We start from the raw sequence: 27,140 nt of genomic DNA, 5'->3' as shown, positions 1-27,140 counted from the left end.
CCCCCAAGAGGTATACCACGAGCCCGGTGGTGGCGGCGACCCTAAGAATCTGGGGACAGTGGAGACGGCATCGGGGGGAAACAGGGGGCTCGATGGAGGCTCCACTGGGTGGCAACCATCGGTTCATCCCGGGGAACACGGATGGGGGATTCAGGGGATGGCAAAGGGCGGGCATCAGCAAATTGAGGGACCTGTTTATTGGCGGGAGGTTTGCGGGCCTGGGGGAACTGGAAGATAAATTTGGCCTTCCCCAGGGGAACATGTTCAGATACCTGCAGGTAAAGGCGTTTGCTAGGCGACAGGTAGAGGGATTCCCTTTGCTGCCCTCGCAGGGGACGATGGACAGAGTGCTTTCGGGGGTGTGGGTAGGAGAGGGGAAGGTGTCTGACATCTATAAGGTAATGCAGGAGGTGGAGGAGTCGTCAGTGGAGGAGCTGAAGGCTAAATGGGAGGAGGAACTCGGGGAGCAGATAGAGGACGGGACTTGGGCGGAGGCCTTGGAGAGAGTCAACTCTTCCTCCTCATGTGCGAGGCTTAGTCTCATCCAATTTAAGGTGCTGCACCGGGCCCACATGTCCGGGACTAGGATGAGTAGGTTCTTTGGGGGTGAGGACAGGTGCACCAGATGTTCGGGGAGTCCTGCGAACCACGCCCATATGTTCTGGGCATGCCCAGCACTGGAAGAATTCTGGAAGGGGGTGGCGGGGACGGTGTCGAGGGTGGTTGGATCCAGGGTCAAGCCAGGGTGGGGACTCGCGATTTTTGGGGTTGGGGTGGAGCCGGGAGTGCAGGAGGCAAAAGAGGCCGGGGTCCTGGCCTTTGCGTCCCTAGTAGCCCGTCGAAGGATTCTGCTACAGTGGAAGGATGCGAGGCCCCCAAGCGTGGAGACCTGGATCAGTGACATGGCGGGATTTATAAAATTGGAAAAGGTCAAATTTGCCCTGAGAGGATCAACACAAGGGTTCTATAAACGGTGGCAGCCTTTTCTGGACTTCCTGGCTCAGAGATAGGTAACTGGGTCAATAGCAGCAGCAACCCGGGGGGGGGGGGGGGGGGGGGGTGCATTATTGTAGTGTTTATTCTGTAACTTTATAGTGTGTTAATTTGCGTTGTTGTTAAAATGCTGGGTTGTTCATGGGGATGGGGCGAATGTATATGATTGTTAATATTATTGTTATTTTCGGTATTTTACTAAGGTGCGTTATTGTTGTATAAAATCAAAATTTCTCAATAAAAATTATTTAAAAAAAAAAAGATGTGGACCTGCGATGCCAAAGCAAATAAGGCTATGGACCAAGCCCTGGAAAATGGGATCAGAGTACTTAGGTGATCGTTTTTAACCAGCACAGACACAATGGGCTAAAGGGCCTTTTATGTGCTGCAAACATTGATGACTCTAAGGGCAACATGAGGAAAACCCTTTTACTTATCCATGACTTAGGATCCTGAATACACTATTTACGAGGGTTTCCTTCTCTCATCCTGCATTTGTCTCTTTCTCTACCCCACTCCTGGGGGTTTGCTCTCATTTTCTCTCCTGTGTGTTTCTCCTCCACAGTTCTGTGAGTGTTCACCTGTAAAAGATACTTGCCCACCAAGGTGACCATCCCTGAAGTTCCAAAAGTTCCTCTACCCAGAGCGTTCATTCATTTAAAAGTAATCAAGGAATCCAGTGCAAGTTGCAGGAGTAAGTGATGTGAAGCATATTGGAAAGCTAAAGCCTTTCCTGACAATTTCAACTGTTTGAGCCGTCTGATTATGCAGGCATTCCTTTCAAGTTTCTTCCAGCTATATAAGTCTTAGCAACCACTTCCAATTTTCACTGGAAATGTGAAGCATAGAGAAGACTACAACCATCCAGGTATATTTCCTTGGGAAAATTGTCAATGCAGCTGAGAGTCTTGCATCTAGCGTGAATCCAGTATGTCACACTTCAAGGCATTGTACACCAGTAGGGCATACATTAGTGAATGAGGCAGAAATGAGGACTTTATATTACCTTGGGCAATGAGATTGTGATTATGGCTCACAAGTACAGTGGGAGAATGGGACCAAAGCAACAGTTGATTAGAAAGCTCATAGGTAGAGAAAAATAGGTCGGTAGACACTTGACACAGACTAGGGAGATAATGGGCTACAAATGACAGCGTGGAGATGTCTGGGTGGGCAGGAATGACTTTAGGTGAGGGGATGTCGGAACAATTCTGGCTTGGTATATTGGGATTTTGGTGAGGTGACTGGAATGAGGGGTAGGAATAGGTGAGGGTAGGTTACCTGCTGCTGAAACATTTACTACCTCTGGACTCTCTTCAAATGCTCTCTTGAACATTTGTAAACTTAAGTTCATGCAAAACTCTGCTACTATATTCTAATTCATTCATCCACCACACCTGTGCTCGCTTACCTCCGATGACTCCCAGTCCACTAAAGTCGCAATATAAAAAAAACCTAACCCTAATATTTAGCTCTGTAACTCTGTAATCTCTTCTAGTCCGACAATCCTTCAAGAACGGCATTTCTCCAACTCTGGTCTCTTGCCCATCCTCTGTTCCCTTTGCATCGCCAATGGCTTCAATCATCTAGACTCCAAGGTCTGAAATTGATTCCCTAAGCCTCTCTACTCTGTCCTTGACATTCCTTAAAGACCTGCATCTTGGCTGAGGCTCTGGTCACCTGAGCTTGGTGTTTCCTCACACTGCTGTGAAGTGTCTTGGGACAATTATTACATTAAATGTGCTATATGAATGCAAGTTGTTTGACTTGGTTGCAAAATTTTCTGTTCTCAGCTGCCTCATGTGAATCTTTCTCCAATTGTTTTAGGACAGCTAGTTTAAAAAACAAATCTGGTCTAAACATTTAATGGCTTGTTTGTTGACCACACTCTGGCCACTCTTTAAGTGTTCTGAGTGGTGGATGAAATGGCTTCTGCTCTGAAGTTTTTACACCATGAGCACATCAGAGGTTACATGACTATGACAAACCACATTGCACAAAGACATTTATTTCTCCAAACATCCCTCTTTTTATAAAACGAAAACAACAACCTATCTCTACTATAATTTGTGGTCGCCATTCAGACACATACATGGTCTACAATGAAAATCATCATCTATGTACAGAAAACTGGTGACTCCAATTTGACCCACTTTGTTTGTCTCTACATAAGCATTGCACATTTAACCTTTAAAACTTTCAGTTCTTCTAGTGATACACATAGAGTCCATGCCGCCCAGTTTCTATCACTAAGCTAGTCCCACTTGCCTGTATTTGGCTCATATCCTGCTATACCTGCCCTGCCCATGTAACTATCTAACTGCTTTTTAAAGACAAAATTGTACCCACCTCTATCACTGCTGGAAACCCATTCCAGATACTCACCACCCTCTGTGTGAAGACATTTCCCCTCTGGTCTCTTTTGTATCTCACGCCTCTCACCTTTAACCTATGCTCTCTAGTTCTAGAATCCTCTACCTTTGGGAAAAGATGTTGACAATCTACCTTATCTATGCTCCTCATTATTTTACAGACCTCTATAAGATCACTCCTAAGCCTCCTACGCTCCAGGGAAAAGAATCCCAGCCTACCCAGCAACATGTGGGTTGTTATTGGCTGTTTGTCCAGTGTCTGCTCATTCCTGGGGTGATGTTGCCTCTCCAGGGAATGTCGTTGCTGTGGTAATTGTTGCTGCTGATCTGTTGCCTTTGTATGGTTGGTTGTCCTCTGGGACTGATAGTCATTCAGTTCCTTGTGCTGTTGGTTAAGTCACATCTTCCTCATCAGCTGTCTGCTCTGAAGAAGCAGCTTCTCCTGTTCCATTCATATGCCTATGGTTACGATATATCTGGCTATTCATTTTCATCGTGTGTGATTGAGGTGACGACATTTCTGCTCAGCTCCCAAGTGGGCTGGCCTTTGTTGAAAGCATTGAATATTTTCACTCTGATTAGCTCTCCAATGATTTGGCAACTTACGCAAAGTGAAACATGGCTTTCTGACGTTTCGCTTTGATATCGTCATTCATTCCTGTTACCACTTTGGCTTCAGTTTAAAACCACTTTAGCTGTTGGAAGAGTAGTTTGAGTGCGGAGTGACATCAGTCACTGAACTGGACTACCTTCTGTGCCTTCAGTAGGTGTGTTCTCCACTCTCGGGTTGCCTTGTGCTGGATCTAGTTGATTTTTTCAATGATCCCTTTGACAATTCCACAGCAGCCTTTGCCTTTCCATTTGACTGGGGATAGTGTAGAGATGATGTTTAGTGCTGAATTTTCCATTCATAAATAACATTAGTAGAGGGTTCAACGTGGGTTTTTAAGCTTGTTTTTGCTCCTCCGTGAGATTCAGGGTGCAGTACAGCTTAAAGCACTGTTTCCCCAGCACTGGTAACAATTTGCTACTCTTAGCTTTGAGGTTTCTTGTTTAAATCTGTGGCAATTTAATAGTTTTGCCATTGAGACTGGTAGAATTTCCAATTTATTTTCAAATCTGCCTTCACCTCCATAGAAGCTGGTACTGGAATATTCAAAGCCATACTGGCTTACTCAGTGGCCAATGTCCTGCTCAAAGTTGCAGACTGAAGTTTCAATTGTTTTCTGTTGTTTCTTCCAGCTATCAGAATCAACTCCATTTCAACTGCACACTCCTGACACCATGTTCCAAGTGATGAAATGGCTTTTGTTTTCAAGCCTTTATACACCAATGATGATATCAGAGGTCACATGACTGCAGGAAGCCACATCCCTCAATGGCATTTCTCCAAACACATTGTTAAGAATTTCTTAATACGGTAACCTTTGTGTTATCTGGCACTCTACTAACCAGAATTCTCCAGTAACTGGAATTTCTGACAACTCCATTTGGAAAAAAAAGTCCATCACTTCCAGTTTTCAAATAATGCATTATTTGAAAAAAAAAAATCATAATAATAGATTGTAAATCTGCAAAGTTGTTCTTGGGTTTTACATTTAAATGATTTGAGCAAGGATATACTGCACTGGAGTAACATCACCCCCATTAACTGGCATTTTTGATGAACTGGCGCCACCCATTCCCCAAGCGTGCCGGATAACAAATTTATAGCTGAAATAGATTTGACCATTTTCCTGACAAATTATGTCAGCTAGTGTCAGTAAGGGCGCTCAAAATTATGGGTTAGGAGGACAACATGAAGTCATGGTGAAGTGCATTCCGCGATGACCTCACATCAGAGATTTATATTTAATTTTCTGTGTAATTGTGATAAAGGGAGAAGGCACTACAATTTTTAATGTACTAATCAATTCACCGTCAGTCATTCCCTTGGTTTCAGGTGCTGGCGATGACACTCGGGCGTGGGGCCCACCGTTTGTGGGGACAGAGAGCGCTTACTTCCTTAGTGTAAATCGAAATAAGAAGGTGAGGCTGAAATTTTTTTTGTGTAAATCACATTCTATATTTGTTTGTCTCCTTTGTTGCCCAACCCTAATATAAGAAAAATGAAAACAAAAGATCTGCAAGGTGTTTGCAAATACTGCAAAAACTGTGCTGATTACTCTCCATGACCGATGTTAAAATGTTAGTTCATAGCATTGTGGAACAACAGCCACTTATTATGTACCTCCGCCTGCTTCACGGTGGCTTTATCAAACAAAAATTTGATACTGAGCCATATCAGGGAGCACTAGAACTGATGACCAAAAGCTTGATCAAAACGATAGGCCTTAAGGACCATCTTAAAGGAAGAAAGAAGGGGCAGAGAGCCTCGGTGAACAAATTCAAGAGGTTAGGGCCGAGACAACTGGACGTATGCCCATCAATGGTCGAATATGTAACTTAGGGGATGGACAAGAGGCCAGAATTGGGAGGGACACAGAGATCTCAGAGAGTTGTCGGGCAGCAGGAGCAGGAGAGGTAGTAAGGGGATGAGGCCATCTAGGTGCTTGATAAGGGTAAGAATTTAAAAATGGGGGCATTACAAGTCAACAAACCAGTGTAGGTCAGTGAGCACATATATGGGTAATAATAATCTTTATTAGTGTCACAAGTAGGCTTACATTAACACTGTAATGAGGTTACTGTGAAAATCCCCTAGTCTCCACACTCCGGTGCCTGTTCGGGCGCACTGAGGGAGAATTCCAAATGTCCAATTCACATAACACGCTTGTCTTTCGGGACTTGAGAGGAAACCGTGGCACCCGGAGGAAACCCACCCAGACATGGGGAAAACGTGCAGACTCCCCGCATAGACAATGACCCAAGCCGGGATTTGAACACGAGTCCCTGGTGCTGTGAAGTAACAGTGTTAACCACTGTGCTACTGTGCAGCCCATAGGGTGATGGGTGGTCAAGACTTAATGCGAGTTGAGATACATAAAGTCTGTGATAGTGAGAGTACGGAATCGCTCCTATTGTGCCAATAAGTCATGGATCATTGGCATCATATGACTTATTGTACACCGTTTTACATAAGGCAGATTAAGTCAATTTAATTTTAGTATTGCAAACACGTAATGATTTCCCAGTCCAATGGACACACACATCTTCTGAAATGTTTATTGCGGAAGGGAGAGAAAATAAATCAATAATGTGCCAGTAATGAAGGATTTGTCTTGTATATTTCGACTGCCTGTCATTGAAACTGCCCGCACAGACAGTGACCCTGCTGGGAATCGAACCTGGGACCCTGGAGCTGTGAAGAAACTGTGGTAGCCACTGTGCCCCATTGACGGTTAATATATTTTTTTAAATTTTAGAGTACCCAATTAATTTTTTCCAATTAAGGGGCAATTTAGCGTTTTCAATCCACCTACCTTGCACATCTTTGGGTTATGGGGGCGAAACCCACGCAGACACGGGGAGAACGTGCAAACTCCACACGGACAGTGACTCAGAGCCGGGATCGAACCTGGGACCTCAGCGCCGTGAGACTGCAGTGCTAACCCACTGAGCCACCGTGCTGCCCTGACGGTTAATATTTAAGGTTAATGCCTGTCAAACAGGAATTGCTTTTTTTTTAATTGGTTGGGCAAACTAGTTCGTTAAATAAACTGAATATGTAAATTTGTTAAGTTTTTCCATTTATTCTTGGTCTCAATTTGTTTTAGGTTAGAACAATCAAGTTATGAAAACAATGTTAATTTAATCCGAGGATTGTTTGACTTCAATGTCTCTGTACTCAAAATAATTGCAGTTACACTAAAATCATGGACTTTGTAATAATGGTATCTATACCTTTTGTGAGGGTCCCTCTTGATGATTTCCTTATTTCTCCTTTCTTTATTATTTGTCTTTATCATTGTGATCCATGGATGCTTCATGGACATGTATCTTTAAGTCAAGCAGCAGAGAGAATGAGGCATTCAGAAGTTGCAACACAGTATGTGATGCCAGTTTTTGAGCAGCCGAACTCCGACTTTGTGGCACCCGAGAGATGGGGTGAGACTCGGTTCAATTGGTTGGCTGGTGGCCAATTAATTGGCCAAAAGGCCTTGTTATGTCTGGTGACAGGTGGTGATTGGATCCTGCCTGAGTGGGATAATTTCCAGAGACCCAAGGAAAGCAGAGTTGGGTCCTGCATGCTCAAGGAAGATGGAGCTGTAGGTGTCTGATCCCTCTCTTCTCTCTCTCTCTCTCTCTCTCTCTCTCTCTTTCTCTCTCTCTCCCTCTTTCTCTCTCTCCAGAAAAGCTGTGAGCTGCTGTATTTCTGAACCTATAGTGAACCTGAATAAATGAATCTACAGTGAAAACCATTACAGAGTGAAGACAGAGATCACACCCACAACCTGAAAGCCTAGTGAAAGAAGGTGCGCTTCAAGACAACCCACCTGAAACAAATGCTTTATTATTTTATTATTGTTTTCACCCCTCGCTTCCCGTCTGTTTGTCTTATGTGAGTAGAGGATGGCGGCAAGTTAAAGTGGGGACTAGGAATTAGATAATCGTCAACCAGATGTATTTGCTGCATATTTCATGATAGTTCTTGTTATAAATAGAAAATAATTCTGTTTAAATTTACGAACCTGGTGACTATAATATCGGGCAGCCAAAGACTTAAGGTATTTTTCTAAGAATTATTTGGTAATTCAGTTGTGTTGTAACTCAAGTGGGGCTGGAATTGACCGTGCCCTAACCCAGGGTGTTGTAACACTTTGTGGCATTGGTAGTAAACCATTGTAATATTAGACTCATGGAATGATACAGCACAGAAGGGGAGACCTGTCAGCCCATTGTGACTGTGCCATAGCTACATAAACAGATAATCCTTTGTAATATTGGTAGACAATCACTGCAACTTTGTTAACAAGCTGGTAATATTGGTAATAAACCTTGGTAACTAAACCATTGTAACACCGATATCTAATCGTTTACTCGTGAATGAAGTTGCACTTGGAATCTTTAGAACTGTTGTTGCTTTAACTGATCCAGCTCCACGCTGTTTAGGTTTTATTTATTGATATTTTTCATTTTGCTAGGTGCCCGAAAGAGAAAATTGTAGGGGACTTTTTTTAATTTAAGAAATGTAGCTAGTTTGAGCTTCGTTGTTTTACTCAGATTGGTAAGGATGGCGGGAAATTGTATGTTCCATTCATGGCCATGTTTGTCTCATTTGAATTGCCATGCCAGAACACTGTGTGTGGTGACTGTATTTATTGTGTAATCTGTTTGAATAATATGCTCTTTATTTTTTTTCTCAGAGCATAGCAGTAAATCTGAAGGACCCCTGTGGCGCCCGTATAATAAAAGATGTAAGTCCATTCAAAAATAGCTTTTGTTACAAAAGTTTCTTTCTTGAAAAAAAAATTGATTTTAGTGAATTATGCAGGTGGAACATGGGAAAATGAGGGGGGGGGGAGAGGTTTGATGGTTGAATCATTCAGCAATTTAGCCTTTTTTCAGGACACCCTTTTGCCTTTCACACCATTAGCAATGACTGCTTCACACTGATTTTCAGATACTGGTGGAGCAGAGACAGAGGAGAGAAGAAATAGAAGAAAAGTGCACAAATAATTGAGGGTGAGACAGTTGAGCAACAATGGCAGATGTTCGGGGAGATATATTTCAGTTAAAGTATATCCTTGGAGGAAGAGGAATTGTAAAAGGGAAAAAAAACGTTCCATGGCTAAACAAGGAAGTCAAGGAAAACGTAAAGACAAAAACTTGGGCATACCATATTCCAAAGGTAATCTGGAGGATTGGGCGAACTTTAAGGTTCAGAAAAAGGCTACTAAAAATAAAATCAAAAGAACTAAGCTGAACTATAAAAGGAAACTAGGAGAAAAGAAACACTGATATCAAAAGATTGTATAAGTATATAAAGAGGAAGAGAATAGCTAAAATAAATATATACCCTTTAGAGGACGATACTACTGAGGTGATAATGGGGAAGACGGAAATGGCGGAGGCACTGAACCAATATTTTGCCTCTGTCTTTGTGGTAGAGGATAATAAACATTTTCAAAAAATTACAGTTGATGCAGAGGAACCTGGTGCATACTAGAGAGACAGTATTGAATAAGGTGGGATTAAAGGCAGATAAGTCTCCGAGACCTGATGACCTGCACCCTGGAGTATTAAGGGAGATGGCAGCAGAGATAGTGGATGCATTGGTTATGATATTTCAGAATTCCCTGGATTCTGGAAGGGTCCTGGTGGTTTGGAAACACACTAATGTGACACCCCTATTCAAAAAGGGAGAGAGGCAAAAAGTAGGAAACTATAGACCAGTTAGCTTGATCTATGTTGTGGAGAAGTTGTTGGAATCAATCGTTAAGGAGGAGATAACTGAACATTTGGCAGCGTGGTTTTATGAAGGGTAAGTCATGCTTGACAAACTTGCCTGAGTTATTTGAGGACGTAACCAGCAAGATGGATTGGATAAGGGGGGCCTGTGGATGTGGTATATCTAGACTTCCAGAAGGCGTTTGACAAGGTGCCACATAAAAGACTGATCCAGAAGGTGACATTGCAGGAGATTGGAGGTAGAGTACTAGATTGGATTGAGGATTGGCTGACTGACAGAAAGCAGAGGTTCAGGATAAATGGTCCCTTCTCTGACTGGTGAATTATGACTTGTGGGGTGCTGCAGGGGTCGGTCCTTGGACCTCAACTGTTTACAATCTATATAAACGATCTGCCAAGCATGGACAGGTATAACAGCAAAATTTATGAATGATACAAAATTGGGTGGGAACGCAGGCAGTGAAGAGGAGGTAAAGATTTTACAGACAGATATAGATAGACTAGGAGATTGTGCCAAAATTTGGCAGATAGAGTTTAACACGGATAAATATGAGGTTATCCATTTTGGCCGAATAAATAGAAAGGCAAATTATTATCTAAAAGGAAAGCAGATTCAAAATGCATCTGGACAGAGGGATCTGTGTCTCCTTGTTCATGAATTGCAGAAAGTCAGTGTGCAGGTACAGTATGTAATTAAAAAGGCAAATGGAATGTTAGCGTAAATTGCAAAAGGACTGTAGTATAAAAGTAGAGAAGTGTTGTTGCAATTGTTTAGGGCATTGGTGAGACCACATCTGGAGAATTGTGTCTAGTTTTGGTCTCCTTATTTGAGGAAGGACGTGGTGGCATTGGAGGCAGTTCGGAGGAGGTTTAGCACATTGATTTTGGGGTGAAAGGGTTGATGTGTGAGGAATGAGTAAACAGTTTGGGCTTATACTCGCTGGAGTTTAGAAGGATGGGAGGGGATCTGATCGAGGTGTTTAAAATACTAAAACGGGATTGATAAAGAAAACGTAGACCAAATGTTCCCCCTTGCAGTGCAATCTAGAATGAGAGGTCACAGATATAGGTAGATTTAGATCTGAAATTTGGAAGAACTACTTCTCGCAGAGGGTGGTGAATTTGTGGAAGTCGTTGCCCCATAGTGCAGTGGAATCGGAGTCATTAAGTGGTTTCAAGAAGGAGCTAGATATATTTCTGATTTAAAAAAAACCCAAAACGTGTTAAAGGTATATTGGGAACAGGTAGGGAGGTGGATTTGAGACCGGAAGAGATCATCCATGATCTGATTGAATGGTAGAGCAGGCTTGAGGTGCTGAATTGCCTATTTCTGCTCATAATTCCTATGTTACTATGATGGAAGGAATGAGAGGGAAGTCGAAAAGTGAGGTGTGACAAAAGATAACCAGAAGTGGAAGGGAGTGATCTGGAAGTGGAAAATAGAGCAACAGAAGAAAAGGACTAGTAAGAGAGTGGCACAGGAGGAAGAAAGAGTGAGTGGCTGGAGAAATGTGTGAGCAAAGAATGATGAGCAAAGAGACGTAGAAGATGGGGGAAAGTTGAATGAGGAGAGAGAAACAATGACTGCAAAATATTGACCACAAAACAGAAAAAGCATTTTGAAGTAATTTGTTGAAATTTTGGTAATGATACCAGTTTTGGTCTCCTTTGTCACAGTGCAGAATCTAGAGAGAATCCTAAACTGGTCGAAAGGCAAAACTTTATTACCAAATAATTTTATAATAATAATCATTATTAGTGTCACAAGTAGGCTTTCATTAAACTGCAATAAAGTTACTGTGAAAATCCCCTAGATGCCACACTCCAGCGCCTGTTCTGGTACACTGAGGGAGAATTCAGAACGTCCAATTCTTGTAACAACCAATGGTGCTAACCACTGTGCTACCGTGCCGCCCATGTTAAGCATATTCATAACTTTGGACCGATACTCCACCTGGAACATCAAAGGAGATGACAGAGATTAGTGGACTCAGTGCAAAACTTCACGTTCTGGGGGTTCCTGTTCGATATTGTGACCTGGAAACTAGAATAGACAGAAAATAACTGACCATACAGGAATTGCAGTTATGAACTCATAGAGGGTGAAGCCTCTGCTTTAGAAAGTCATGATTTCTTAAATATGACTTGTGTATTCTCACTAATGTAAAGCACATTTTTTTCTACTGGCCGCAATGGGCATTCCCTGGCCACAACATGGGGCACATTGGCCACTGCAAATGATATAGATTCCATAGAACAGGTATGGGATGTATTGCTCAAGACAAATAGGGTAAATTTTGAGGTTAGATTGATAGAACCTCTAGTGGAGACTTTGAGGTGAGTAATCGCAGGCTCCGTCCTGGGGATTTGTTTTTTTGGCTCTTTCTGTCTGATTATCGGGTGCTTTTTGGGAAGAAATTGGGATAGTTCGACAGAAATAGATCCTCACTGGCGAGTGATGTCTGGTGGGTACTGCACAAAGCATATGTCGGGCAAGGGATCTTCATCCGATTGAGAAGTCTTTTGAGCCTCAGAAGGGGACAAATGGTGGAGGTCTGGTCTCTGTGGCGTCGTTGCCCCTTCAGTGGATGACTGAGAAGTTGGTGGACCTCTTGTCAAGTGAATTTAGGAAATGGCGACAAGTGGTTGCTGAGGAGCTGCTGAAGGTGATTGAGGGGGCTGTGGCACCTATTCGTGCAATCTTAGGACAGGTTGGATCAGTGGGTGGAGGGACAAGGGGTGATAAGTAAGAAGATGGAGGTGGCACTCGCTGATCATGGCGATGGATTGACTCTTTAGAGGCAGAGACGACATTGCTTGTGGGCGAGAGGAAGGCGTTAAAGGCCAAGTTCGGTGACCTGTGGAATCACTCTAGACTGCAAAATATAAGAATTATTGGGCTGCCACAGAGCATGGAAGGTACAAGCGCCTCTGATTACGTTTCTAAGAGGTTTGGAAAGTTGGTGGGAGAGGGGGGTCTTCTCGACCCCTCCTGAGCTGGATGGGGCCCACCGGTCGCTGAGACAGGAGCCCAGATCAGGGCTGAAATACCTGTTTGTTCCCCTGATGATAGAATACCTTATTACTATTGTTTTCCCAATCTCCCTGCTACCCTTACCACTATACCCGCCTTATCTATGGTGCCGTAGATTTGGTGTGGCTACCCTCCCCAGAGGAATTATTACTCTCACCAGTATTCAGAACAGAATAGCCATTGGAGCGTGAAATGAATTTAGAGGCTCCTTGACTGTCTGGTTGGTCCCTCTTGACTTTCTGGAGGTCACCCATATTCCTTCTCTACCTACACTCTCATAAGCTATGGATGGCCATATCTGAAAATGTGCTGTCAAAGTAGCTCTTAGCAATGCGGATGTATTGCACAAGTTGCTGCTTGAGCTTCAGCATTTCCTACAGTGCAGAAGGAGCCCATTCGACTCATCGAGTCTGAACCGACCCTCTGAAAGAGCACCCTACCTAGGCCCACTCCCCCGCCCTATACCCTACCTAGCCTGCACATCTTTGGACACTGAGGGGCTAAATAGCACGGCCAGTCCACCTAACCTGCACATCTTTGGTCTGTGGGGGAAAACGGAAGCTCCCGGAGGAAACCCATTCTGACACTGGGAGAACGTGCAAACTCCACACAGTCACCCAGGGCTGGAATCGAATCTGGGACCCTGATGTTGTGAGGCAGCAGTGCTAACCACTGTGCCATCTGGCGAAACTATTTTCTGTAGGGACCAACTTGTTACAGCAAAGATTCATTGTATTACTGCACAGAGACCATAAGGAGGAGCCATAAATGTGTGCTTAGTGTTGCAAAACTGGAGCAGAGACATTGGAAGTGGAACATTTGTTCAAATGTTGTCTGTGAGCCATGGCAATATGCTGCTTGGACCCAGGCTACTGAAGTTCTGTTTTGGTGCCTATGTTTCTTATATACTAGTTTGCCTTGAGTTTTTTTTCCCCACAAGCCTGGAGATTTGAAAGAGACTGCTAACCTCAGCTGCAGACAAATGCCCAGTTATAAAGGAAAACTTGCATTTCTGTAGTGCTTTTCACAACCTCAGTGTGTCCCTAAAGCACTTCCCAGCCAATGGAAGATTTTAATAGAGTAATTGCAGTAATGTAGGGAAGTGTGGTCGCTGTTTGCAGTGTCAGGCAACAAGGCTCCACAAACAAGAATGATTTAATTGCCCCAATTAGATATTTTGATGGTGTTGTTTGAGGGTTGGATGTTAACCCGGACTCTCGAGCACCAAGATCAGTTCGGATTAGCAATTTGAAATTTATTGAAAGTTATTGTGAGCATGGAGTTGAACTATAGAGATGGCCATGGAGGCTCCATGGCCCAGTAGTCAGGTAGTCCGTACTCACAAAGCCAGGGCATTCTATGCTTGAGACTCCCACCTAGTGGTGGAAACCAGAGGCTGGAGCATTTTCAATTTACTATTGAGATTGCTACAACTTAGCAGTGTGAATCCTAGGAAAACAAGATTTCCACATTGTGGGTCAGTGGAATTTTCACAAACTTTCAGAGAAGTCTTGTGTGTTTTGAAGACCAGGGTGGAACCTTGTTTTAGAGCTGTGGCTATAATGTCAAAAGAAAGAGAATGCATTCAAGAATGTAATTAATTTGAGCGTGACTTGTTTGACTAATACAAGATCTAACCAGTGACTGCATTCCTAATTTGTTTTTCATGTGTATCGGAGGCTTGTGGCTTGTGGTGATTCTTGAGATGGAGTGGAAGAAAACATTCATTCTATTTTTCAAATTCTAGATTCAGTCTGTTGTGGCATGTGGTCTTTTTGTGAATAATTTTGTTAAATTTAAACAAATTGGCTCAAGATGTGAATCATTAAATCATTAGTTTGCTGGGTTGGAACTGTGTAACAGGAATAGGAAAGTTATTACTGGTTGCAGAGAAAACAAAATGTGCCATATGTTGTTGAGATCTTTATTTCATGTTGCTATGAAGGAACCTGTAAGTCGCAGAAGACAATATAAGGAAAGGAAAATTAGATGCCGTGTCAGTTATCACCAGGCCTGTACAATCCTGCATGTATTACCGTGAAAACCTGTGATGGTTTTTACTATTTCGCCAATTCCACAGGTGGCATTGGCAAAATCTGTATTAGATCAATGTTGTCCAATATGTTGCCCACTAGTCATCTGCAGTTAATTAAGAATCCAGGTGTGGCTAATTTCATTGTTGATCACCAAATAAACGATTGAACAACAGACATGATCATTGGGCAGATGATCTTGATTCTATTATGCATTCACACAAACATTTTTTGTATTTGTTAGTGAGTTGACTTTGATTGGCTAAGGTGCAGGCATGAAGAAAGCGTTGGGAAACTAATGGCTCCCAGGTAATTCAGAAAAAGCGTAAGACTCGGAACGTATTTCTTTTGTTTTCAGAAAATGGGCCTCTGCATGTGAATGTAAGACACTTCTGGAAAGTGTAAATGAGCCACGTTTCAAGCTCGGCTGATTATCTTTGTTAGGTTGTTAGTGCAGCTATTAGCGCAGTCAGGATTGTTCAGCAAGTGCTGCCCAATCGTGGAATCATGTCTAAATGTAGACATTTTGTTTTGGGTTTTATAAACGTGGGCTGATTGAGTATGGTCTGTACTCTACCTATTACAAACCAAAGGAACATGCTGTTTGATTCAATCAGCCAATTGCTAGGACATACGACCTGTGTTCCTGGTATTGCCATGGCACTAAAATTTATACACGATGTTACTCAATTGTGTGCTGGGCAGAAGGTCCTTTTGGAATTACAGCAGCACCCCGTTAATGGGAAATACTCTCAAAGCCGCTGCACAGTGACAGCATGAAATGGCTTGCCGTTGTTCAAATATTTGAGATGCTTTGCCTTTCCAGGGTAATGTGAGGTGGGCTGTGCAATTCTTAGATCCAAAAGTGATGGGCTTTGTTTTATTTGTGAGTTTGCATTGGAGCGAACATTGATTTGATCAGGATAGCTGCTGTGCTGCACGGTAGCTTTGATCTGCTCTATTTCTGCTTCAAAGCTTCACCAGGTTGGCACCTAATTTTGAGGTATGCCTGGTGCTGCTCTCGATTTGCTCTCTTAAACTCCTCAACTGAACCATGGTTGATTCCGTGGTTTGATGGGAATGGTAGGGCGAAGAATTTGTTACGCCATGAGGTACCAGATTGTGGTTGGATACAATTCTGTTGCTGCTGATGGCCCACTGTGCCTCCTGGATGCCCAGTTTTGTGTTGCTCGATCTATTCTGGATTTATCTCATTTAGCACATTTGGGACTTCATCCCCACGATCTGTTCGGTGGTCACTCTCAACAATACTGTCATGGACAGATGCAATCTACGACAGGTGGATTTGTAAGATCGAGGTAAACCGTTTTTTCCTTTCTGCTTCTCTCAGTACTTGCCACAGGCCCTACCAGGCAGGTATGTCCACCAGGACACAGCCAGTTTGGATAGTAGTGGTGTGACTGAGCCACCATTGGTGGTGACTACCCTCCATACTTCAAAGAGGTGTTCAACACGGAGGAGTACTGATTCATTAACTAACGGAGGGCAGAAAGCTCCCTTGCCCTATTTGACCTGAAACGTCTTGGGATCCAGAAAGAGATATATAATGTACGGAATTCTCCCGTCCCCCCAGTTACGTGTTTCTTGGCAGCGAGAGGCGGTGAGCCTGTTCCTGCCGTTGTCAATGGGAATTTCCATTGAAACCTGCTGGCAGGAGTGCCCTGCCGGTGGGACCAGAGAACCCCACTGCCAGCGAACGGCCTGGGAATTCAGCCAATATTTTAGATTTTGATAGCATCAAGGGGTATGGGGAGAAAGCAGGACTATGGCATTGAGATTGAGGATCAACCATGATCATATTGAATAGTGGGGCAGGCTCGCAGGGCCTGCTCCTTGTTTCTATGAGCGTTGAACTCCCTCCTGACTGTATACCACTGTTCGTGCATCTCTGTCCTGCTGGTGGGACAGGAAATTCCCAGGGGTGGTGATGGAGGAATCTGGGGCATTAGCTGGAACGCATGATTCAGTGAGTAGGACTTTGTCAGGCTGTTGTTTGATTAATCCTTAGGACTGCTATTTTGGCACAGATTCCCAGATGTTGGTAAGGAGGATATTGCAAGTGTGTGCCAACGTCGTATCCAGTATACAGGTCGATGTTGGGTGGTCTTTCTAAGCTTCCTCTTTTCAACTTCACTGAAGTGGTTTGGTGCAACTGAATGGCGTGCTATGTCATATCAGCGCGCTGGCAGTGAAGGATCAACCACATTGCTGTGGGTCTGCAGTCACATGTTTGCCAGCCCTGGTAATGATGGCAGATTTCCTTTCCTAAAAAACATTGGTGAACCAGATGTGTTTTTACGACAATCTGTTAGTTTTATAGTCACTATTACTGAGGCTAACCTTTAATTCCACATTTATTAATTAATTGAATTTAAATTCCACCAGCTGCCATGGTGGGATTTGGACTCGTGACCCCAGAGCATTAGTCAGGGCCTCTGCATTATTAGTACTGAAACAGTAGCACTGTTGCTGTGACTCTAACGTTGTCTGAGTTAACATTCTCAGCAATCACACATGACGTTTTGCTGCTTACAATTGCTGGACAAGAGTTGAGAAGTTGTACTCCGATGTGCTGTGTCTTGTAAATTCATGTCAGAATTCCACAGTGAAAGAGAATAACTGTAATGTCTCACAGCGAATGGTAGTTGATGTTTGTTGAATACATGTACATCGGAAGAATATTTAGCTGTATTGCGTACAAAGTGTTTTCTCCAAAATGAATGCATGTGGTTAAAATAGTGTCACCTAAGTTATGCCTGTGTAATTTGGATATTCTGAATTCTCCGTCTGTACCCGAACAGGCGCCGGAGTGTGGTGACTAGGGGCTTTTCACAGTAACTTCATTGCAGTGTTAATGTAAGCCTACTCGTGACAATAAATATTATTATTATTATTATTGTGGCAAATCAGCAATTTCTATTGGACGACATTGTTTTAAATGCGTACAAGTTGTGAATATACTGTGCTTGTGGAAATATCTGGGGATCCATTCCAGTTCCAGGTCGTGAGCTTTCCTGTAATTCATTAAAGCTAATTTAATTGCAAATGTTTCAGTCACTTCCAGCTCTGTCCAGTACTGCCCCCAGTTACTGTTTTCACCATTTCACAGCACTGGAATAGAGCTAAATTCTCCAAGGCATTGGATCAATTTAATGGTATACAGTACGCTCATAATATTCAAATTGTTTTCTTCTTGTGCAGAAAAAATTTGGATGATCTCGTGATTTGAACTAAATATGGGATTAAAATGGAGTGGAGGCCCTTTTAGTGCATGCTGCATTGTTAAAAACCAAACTCAGCATTTTACTATTAGCACAGACCAGTGGTTTAGAGGTTAAAAGCTAATGACATGCAGTTCCTTCAGTATTTATTTAAAATGTGTTTCTCTCCATCATTATTCCAATGTAATGTGTGTGGTTTTTAATGGATAAAATCTGTAATAAATTATGAAACATGCCTTTGATTTGTACCCCACAGCTGGCATCTGTTTGTGATGTGCTGATGGAAAATTATATTCCTGGAAAACTAGCAGATATGGGTCTGGGATACAGCCACATACAGGAGGTTGCTCCACACATAGTTTACTGTTCAATTACAGGTAAGAAATTATTTGAATTTTTCTCTCAGGTAAGTTATTTCAGTGATTTTATTAAACAACTATATGCGGTGAACAAAAATTATTTTAAGCTCTTTTGTTGCTCTTTTTGGACTGTTCGAAAGAATTTGTATTTATAGAGTGATGTTTGCGACCTCTGGATATCCCAAATTGCTATACAACCAATGAAGTACTTTTCAAGTGTAGTCTCTGTTGTAATGCCAGCAAATACATACTTGTGTAAACTGTTTTGCTGCCCTGTGTATGAAACCAACCCATTATAAAAATGAAGCAATTCCTGTAGTTAAGTGGCAGCTACAAAGCTTTCAGCTCCAATGAATGTATTTCCCAAAAATTGAAATGTACCTTTCCTGCATATATTTAATCAGCATCTCCCCCCATTTCCTCCCTCGACCCCAATTTTTGCTCCTCCATTTTCCTCTTTGCCAATAGAAAAGTAACAGCAGGTGAAGATTGTTGTTCAAGCCTGCTCATTCACACATTATTTTGCTATATGAGAAACTTTAACCTTTAGTAGTTCACTTTGGGGACATGGGGTTGCAGCTCGCCATCTGTTCCCTCACCATCCACTCGCAGCAGGTTACAAATTTAAAAATGAGGAACATCTACGCAACCTGTAGTGAGAGCTCATTGCCATTTTCATGTCGGTGGATAGTGTCCCATGCAAGCGTCCTGTCATCAAAAGATGGGGCACCGCCTTTGTATATTTCAATTAGCTCCCAAAGTGCACCAGGAGCCTAAATTGCCTAACACAGTTTGCTTGCTGCTGACATCAAGTCAAGATGGGTGAGTGTCGTATGCCACATGACTGGTATTTAATATCACCCCATAGCTAGGATGTCCCCATCTCTGACACCCAGGCATGTTGAGACTCCATTGATGTCCATCGCTGCCTCCGCTGTAGCTGTGTTGGTTTTCTGCGTCTTCCTCCTGTCTTGTGCACTCTCTCCTTTGGAAATGGAATGAAGAGGCCCATGAGTGAGAGTGATGACAAGTATTGAATGAATATTGAGAAAACAATTGTCATTGATTGAGGGAGTGTCATGACATTGCATAAAGAGTGAGGGTGAATGTGAGTAGATAGATGGAGATGTGAAGAGCACAGAATGGAGGGAGGGTATGTTGTATCCTTCAAGATAAGTTGGTGTGAAGAGTGATTGGTTGAAACAATATCAGCATGTAGACAAATGTGCCACTGTACTCACATTTCCCAACTTGCTTACATTATTAAACTACTTTCTCCATTGAATTGACAGGCATGGCACCAATCCCCTGCTGTTGATCTCATAGCCACTTCCAGCCACATTATCTTTGTTTCACCTTAGCACTGCTGCCTCACGACAATGAGGACCCAGGTCGCTCCCGGCTCCGGGCCACTGTCCGTGTGGAGTTTACACATTCTTCATGTGTTTGTGTGGGTTTCATCCCCACAACCCAAAAGATGTGCAGGCTAGGTGGGTTGGCCATGTTAAATTGGCCCTTAATTGGAAAAAGAAATTGGGTACTCTAAATTTATTTGAAAAGTTCTTTGTTTCACTGACCGGTTTCTTCCTCCTATCAATAGGTAAAAGTATCTCCTTTTGGGACTAAACACCACCGAACAGCCCAGGGATATGTGTTTGAATGTCTGGATTCTACCAATTTGTATTCCCAACTTAAATCCATTAAATTGCACATTGTATTTTGCTAATAGTATATACATTTTAAATATTTTTATTTCTTTTGCATTTATAATAACATTGCAAGGAATACCACACAATAGTAAAGAGAAATGGGCACACAAGAAGGAAAAATAAGAACATAAACAGGTATACATACAAGGGTAACATGTATAGAACATAGAACAGTACAGCACAGAACAGGCCCTTCGGCCCTCGATGTTGTGCCGAGCAATGATCACCCTACTCAAACCTACGTATCCACCCTATACCCGTAACCCAACAACCCCCCCCTTAACCTTACTTTTTAGGACACTACGGGCAATTTAGCATGGCCAATCCACCTAACCCACACATTTTTGGACTGTGGGATGAAACCGGAGCACCCGGAGGAAACCCACGCACACACGGGGAGGACGTGCAGACTCCACACAGACAGTGACCCAGCCGGGAATCGAACCTGGGACCCTGGAGCTGTGAAGCATTTATGCTAACCACCATGCTACCGTGCTGCCCCCAAGGATTGGATTGGATTGGATTGGATTTGTTTATTGTCACGTGTACCGAGGTACAGTGAAAAGTATTTTTCTGCAAGCAGCTCAACAGATCATTCAGTACATGGGAAGAAAAGGGAATTGAACAGAATTCAAGAAAATACATGAGAATACATAATAGGGCAACACAAGATATACAATGTAACTACATAAGCATTGGCATCGGATGAAGCAGACAGGGTGTAGTGTTAATGAGGACAGTCCATAAAAGGGTCATTTAGGAGTCTGGTGACAGTGGGGAAGAAGCTGTTTTTGAGTCTGTTCGTCCGTGTTCTCAGACTTCTGAATCTCCTGCCCAATGGAAGAAGTTGGAAAAGTGAGTAAACCGGGTGGGAGGGATCCTTGATTATGCTGCCTGCTTTCCCCCGGCAGTGGGAGGTGTAGATGGAATCAATGGATGGGAGGCAGGTTCGTGTGATGGACTGGGCGGTATTCACGACTCTCTGAAGTTCCTTGCGGTCCTGGGCCGAGCAGTTGCCATACCAGGCTGTGATGCAGCCCGAGAGGATGCTCTCTATAGTGCATCTGTAAAAGTTGGTAAGGGTTAATGTGGACATGCCAAATTTCCTTAGTTTCCTGAGGAAGTAAAGGCGCTGTTGTGCTTTCTTGGTGATAGCGTCGACATGAGTGGACCAGGATAGATTTTTGGTGATGTGCACCCCTAGGAATTTGAAACTGCTCACCATCTCTACCTCGGCTCCGTTGATGCTGACAGGGGTATGTACAGTACTATGCTTCCTGAAGTCGATGACCAGCTCTTTAGTTTTGCTGGCATTAAGGGAGAGATTGTTGTCATTGCACCACTCCACAAAGTTCTCTATCTCCCTCCTGTATTCAGACTCGTCGTTGTTCGAGATCCGGCCCACTATGGTCGTATCGTCAGCAAACTTGTAGATGGAGTTGGAACCAAGTTTTGCCATCCAGTCGTGTGTGTACAGGGAGTAGAGTAGGGGGCTAAGTACGCAGCCTTGCGGGGCACCGGTGTTGAGGACTATTGTGGAGGAGGTGTTGGTGTTCATTCTTACTGACTGTGGTCTGTTGGTCAGAAAGTCAAGGATCCAGTTGCAGAGTGGAGAGCCAAGTCCTAGGTTTTGGAGCTTTGATATGAGCTTGGCTGGGATTATGGTGTTGAAGGCGGAGCTGTAGTCAATAAATAAGAGTCTGATGTAGGAGTCCTTGTTTTCGAGATGCTCTAGGGATGAGTGTAGGGCCAGGGAAATGGCGTCTGATGTGGACCGGTTGCGACGGTATGCAAATTGAAGTGGGTCAAGGCGTTCCGGGAGTATGGAGGTGATGCGCTTCATGATCAGCCTCTCAAAGCACTTCATTACAACTGACGTCAGGGCCACCGGGCGGTAGTCATTGAGGCACGTTGCCTGGTTATTCTTTGGTACCGGTATGATGGTGGTCTTCTTGAAGCAGGTGGGGACCTCGGAGTGGAATAGGGATAGGTTAAAGATGTCTGTGAAAACCTCTGCCAGCTGGTCCGCGCAGGTTCTGAGTGCACGACCAGGGATCCCGTCCGGGCCCATCGCCTTCCGTGGGTTCACTTTCAGGAAGGCCAATCTGACTTCGGAAACTGTGATGGTGGGTATGGGTGAATTATGGGTTGCTGGGGCACTCGATAGCGGGTTATTGGTTACCGGCTCAAACCGAGCATAGAATGCGTTAAGTTCATCGGGGAGGGGTGCACTGCTGCCAGAGATACTGCTCGGCTTCGCTTTGTAGCCCGTTATGTTGCTTAGTCCTTGCCACAACCGCCGAGAGTCTGTCTGTGACTCTAGCTTAGTTTGATATTCTCTCTTGGCATCTCGGATGGCTTTGCGGAGGTCGTACCTGGATTTCTTGTATAGGACAGGGTCGTCTGCCTTGAACGCCTTGAAGGGGGTGGGGCCCTAACTTTGGCCCTCAATGATCAGTGACCACAACCGTGCTGTATTAATTTTATACATGTTGCTGTCTGGTATTAAAACATACCAGGGCATGTTTGGCACCTGATGTACCTTTGGGCGGTTGGTGTGATCACACCAATGTGCTTCCTTGCCATTTTCCCCTCTGGCTCCCTAGCCTTGCTAACCCTGTATCCTGGTTGGTGTCTCCTCCCTACCTCCCTTATTGTTTGCTGGTCACGAACCGGTCTTGGAAGAAGTCGTTGAATTGCTTCCACCTGTTGTAGAAGCCTTCCTCTGATCCTCGAATGGAGAATTACATTTTTTTCAATTTAAGGAATTCCGCTAAGTCGGATAGCCAGTCTGTGACCTTGGGTGATCTCCAGCCGAGCAGAAGTCTCCGGTGGGCGATCAGGGAGGCAAAGGTTAGGTCGTCCACTCCTATCCCCGGAGAGAGTTCTGCCTGTTCCGATATCCTGAAGACCGCCACTCGTGGTCATGGCTCCACCCTCACCCCCACAACCTTGGACATGGCCTCGGAAAAGGTGGTCCAGTACCCTACAAGTCTGGGGCAGGACCAGAACATGTGGGTGTGGTTGGTAAGGCCTCTCTGGCACCGTTCACATTTGTCCTCTATCTTTGGGGAGAACCTGCTTATGCATGTTCTGGTCAAATGCACCCTGTGGGGCAGCACGGTGGTGCACTGGTTAGCAATGCTGCCTCACGGCGCCGAGGTTTCAGGTTCAATCCCGGCTCTGGGTTACTGTCCGTGTGGAGTTTGCACATTTTCCCCATGTTTGCATGAGTCTCGCCCCCATAACTCAAAGATGTGCAGGGTAGGTGAATTGGCCAAACTAAATTGCCCCTTAATTGGAAAAAATGAATTGGGTACTCTAAATTCATTTTTAAAAAGTGCACCCTGTGGACTACCTTCAGCTGCGTTATGCTCAGCCCTGCTCATGAGGAGGTGGAGTTCACCCTATGCAGTACTTCGATCCAGAATCCTGCCCCAATCTCTATGCCTAGCTCTTCCTCCCACTTCTCCAGTACCTCCTCCAATAGTCGTCTGTACATATCAGCGCAGTTACCGTCCCCTAGCTGGTCCGAGGTTAAAGTCTGTCCAGTAGAGAGTGTCCTGGGGGAATGTTGCTGTCTCCTTGCGGAGGAAGTTCCTTATTTGCATATATCAGAGCTCGTTCCTTTTCGGGAGCTGGAGCTTGTCCATCAGTTCCCCCAGGGTCACTGCTTTGCCATAAACATATAAGTCCTCTACCTTCAGTACCCCTTCATCCTGTCCCCACCTTTTAAAGCAGGAGTCTAGATTTGCAAGGGTAAATCTGTGGTTCTTGCAGATGGGGGCATGGTGGACATTGCAATCAGAGCAAAGTGGTGCCTGAGTTGATTCCACATTTTCTGCGTGGCACCACCACTGGGCCTCTTGAGTACTTGGCTGGGGGAAATGGGAGTGGGGCCAGTGCTCCGAGGGTTGACCCCGTACTGGTGTTCTCCTCTGTTCTTATCCATTCCACTCCCGCCTCTTTGATCCATCTCCATACTCTTTCTGAACTAGCTGGCTAGTTGTAGAATAGGAGGTTTGGAAGGGCCAGGCTCCCCATATTTCTCCTCCTCTGTCGGATGCTCTTGCAGATTCTCGGGTTCTTCCCCCACACACAAGCGCCATGATTAATTTGTCTACTTTGGTGAAGAAGGCCTTAGGGATGAAAATCAGAAGGTATAGTTTTCAAGTGGGTTTAATTTAACGTTTCTGTACCTGGAAAGGTAAACCTACAGTTAGATTCATGTTGGACAAAGGTGTTTCTATGTGTGGGGTCAGTTAAGTTCCAACTGTGTTTCTATTGTACTTACAGTGGCTACAGCATGAGGAATAAATTAACCAGCAGTGGTTGCTTTGCATCTGAGCCTTATCAGGTAGAGAAGCCTTTAAGGTTTTTTTTTAGATAATTTGCTAGCAGTTGGAGATGGGTAAGGAGGGAGAAGGCAGCTCTCACTGCTTTGCTAGAAGCAGATGGTTTAGTAGGACAGAGAGGAAACATCTCTCTTCACTTTGCTGGAAGAAAAGCTACCATTGAGTAATAGTTAAGAAAGCAAGTGCAGAAATCTGAACAAAGAAAGAAAGAACAAAGAAAAGTACAGCACAGGAACAGGCCCTTTGGCCCTCCAAACCTGCTCTGACCATGCTGCCCGTCTAATCAAAAAGCTCTACACTTCTGGGGTCCGTATCCCTCTATTGTCATCCTATTCATGGATTTGACAAGATGCCCCTTAAATGTCTCTATCGTACCTGCTTCCACCACCACCTCCGGCAGCATGTTCCAGGCACCCACTACCCTCTGTGTAAAAAAAAAAACCCCCCCAAAAAAAAACCCAAATCACAAATCCCTTGCACATCTCCTCTAAAAATTGCCCCTCGCACCTTAAACCAACTTTCGCTAGGAATTGACTCTTCCACCCTGGGGAAAAGCTTCTGACTATCCACTCTGTCCATGCCCCTCATAATTTTGTAGACTTCTGTCAGGTTGCCCCTCAACCTCCGACGTTCCAGGGAGAACAAATCCAGTTTATACAACTTTGCACATCTAATGCCCTCCATTCCAGGCAACATCCGAGTAAATCTCTTCTGTACCCTCTCCAAAGTCTCCAAACCCTTCTATTAGTGTGGCGACCAGAATTGAACACTATATTCCAAGTGTGAAGGGCAGCTTGTTAAGGAACCTAGAGAAATGAAGAGAATTTTCATCAAGACCGAGGTTGAAGGTGCTCGAATAGAGCACTGTTCAGTAAAGACAGACAGAGCTGAGAAGAAGGCTGAGGCATCAGAAAGATGTCTGAAATAAGTATCAGGTTAGCAAGATTTTACTGCAGCCTGTGGGATGATAAAAATTGGTGGCTGGATCTTGGAGTTTGTGTAAAAGTCTTTAAGACAAAGGGCGCAATTCTCCGTTGATCAGAAACTGAACTGCACTAGCCACATTAATACGAACAGTGACAGCCGTGTGTACCATCTACAAGATCTGCAGAAGCTCTCCAAGGTTCCTCAGACAACGCCTTCCAAACCCACGACCATTAACATCGAGAAGGACAAGATGCCTGGGAACCCCACCACCTGAGGTTTCTCTCCAAGTCACTCGCCATCCTGACTTGGAAATATATAGCCGGTCCTTCGTGTTCGCTGGGGCATCATCTTGGAACTTCCTCCTTAACAGCACTGTGGGTGTCCGTACGCCTCAGGGACTGCAACATTCAAGAAGGCAGCTCACCATCATCTTCTGAAGGGTGACTAGGGATGGGCAATAAATGCTGGCCTAACCAGTGATGCCCACATCCTGTAAATTAATAAAAGAAAGAATGGCCTCCTTCTGCACTGTATGGATTCTTAAGATGTACATTGTAATCCATAAAGATAAGAATGGAGTAAAGGAATATTGTATAATTTTTCATGTTTAATTTTTTTCCTTGTTGGAACGAAATAGCGGCCCTATGACTCTGTTCCTCCATGTTTTAGAAAAAAAATACAAGTCACTTCGGGCTTGGGTTAGTACCCGGGAATATGATGTTATTGCAATTACTGAGACATGATTGGCAACTAAATATCCCAGGATATCAATGCTTCAGGAGGGATAGAGAGGGAGGTAAAAGGGGTGGAGGAGTTGCATTGCTGGTCAGAGAGGATATCACAGATGTGCTGAAGGAGGGCACTATGGAGGACTCGAGCAGTGAGGCGATATGGGTAGAGCTCAGAAATAGGAAGGGTGCGGTAACAATGTTGGGGCTGTACTACAGGCCTCCCAACAGCGAGTGTGAGATAGAAGTACAAATATGTAAACAGATTATGGAAAGATGTAGGAGTAACAGGGCGGTTGTGATAGGAGATTTTAATTTTCCCAACATTGACTGGGATACACTTAGTGTCAGAGGTCTAGATGGAGCAGAATTTGTAAGGAACATCCAGGAGGGTTTTCTAGAGCAGTATGTAAATAGTCCAACTCGGGAAGGGACCATACTGTACCTGGTGTTGGGGAATGAGCCCAGCCAGGTGGCTGAAGTTTCAGTCAGGGATTACTTTGGGAATACTGATCACAATTCCCTAAGTTTTAGAATACTCATGGACAAAGACGAGAGTGGTCCTAAAGGAAGAGTGCTAAATTGGGGGAAAGCCAACTATACCAAAATTCGGCAGGAGCTGGGGAATGTGGATTGGGAGTAGCTGTTTGAAGGTAAATCCACATTTGATATGTGGGAGGCTTTCAAAGAGAGGTTGATTAGAATGCAGGACAGACATGTCCCTGTGAAAATGAGGGATAGAAATTACAAGATTAGGGAACCATGGATGACAGGTGAAATTGTGAGATTAGCTAAGAGGAAAAAGGAAGCATACATAAGGTCTAGGTGACTGAAGACAGACGAAGCTTTGGAAGAATATCGGGAATGAAGGACCAATCTGAAATGAGGAATCAAGAGGGCTAAAAGGGGTCATGAAATATCTTTAGCAAACAGGGTTAAGGAAAATCCCAAAGCCTTTTATTCATATATAAGGAGCAAGAGGGTAACTAGAGAAAGGGTTGGCCCACTCGAGGACAAAGGAGGAAAGTTATGCGTGG

At 44.0% G+C, this 27,140-nt stretch overlaps 1 protein-coding gene across 7 annotated transcripts in view; it reads left to right on the top strand.

Moving 5' to 3' along the window:
- The window catches only part of sugct (succinyl-CoA:glutarate-CoA transferase), a 747,294-nt gene that overhangs the window by 78,533 nt on the left and 641,621 nt on the right, over positions 1-27,140 (top strand). For all 7 annotated transcript variants that reach the window (XM_038809927.1, XM_038809929.1, XM_038809923.1 and 4 more), the window contains exons 4-6: positions 5,308-5,393; positions 8,672-8,722; positions 18,282-18,402. In XM_038809927.1, the coding sequence (XP_038665855.1) occupies positions 5,308-5,393; positions 8,672-8,722; positions 18,282-18,402 (258 nt within the window). The remainder of the gene's footprint in view (positions 1-5,307; positions 5,394-8,671; positions 8,723-18,281; positions 18,403-27,140) is intronic.

This window comes from Scyliorhinus canicula, chromosome 10 (genome assembly GCF_902713615.1).
Source record: "Scyliorhinus canicula chromosome 10, sScyCan1.1, whole genome shotgun sequence".
NCBI lineage: Eukaryota > Metazoa > Chordata > Chondrichthyes > Carcharhiniformes > Scyliorhinidae > Scyliorhinus > Scyliorhinus canicula.
This window is presented reverse-complemented; position numbering and strand designations above follow the sequence as displayed.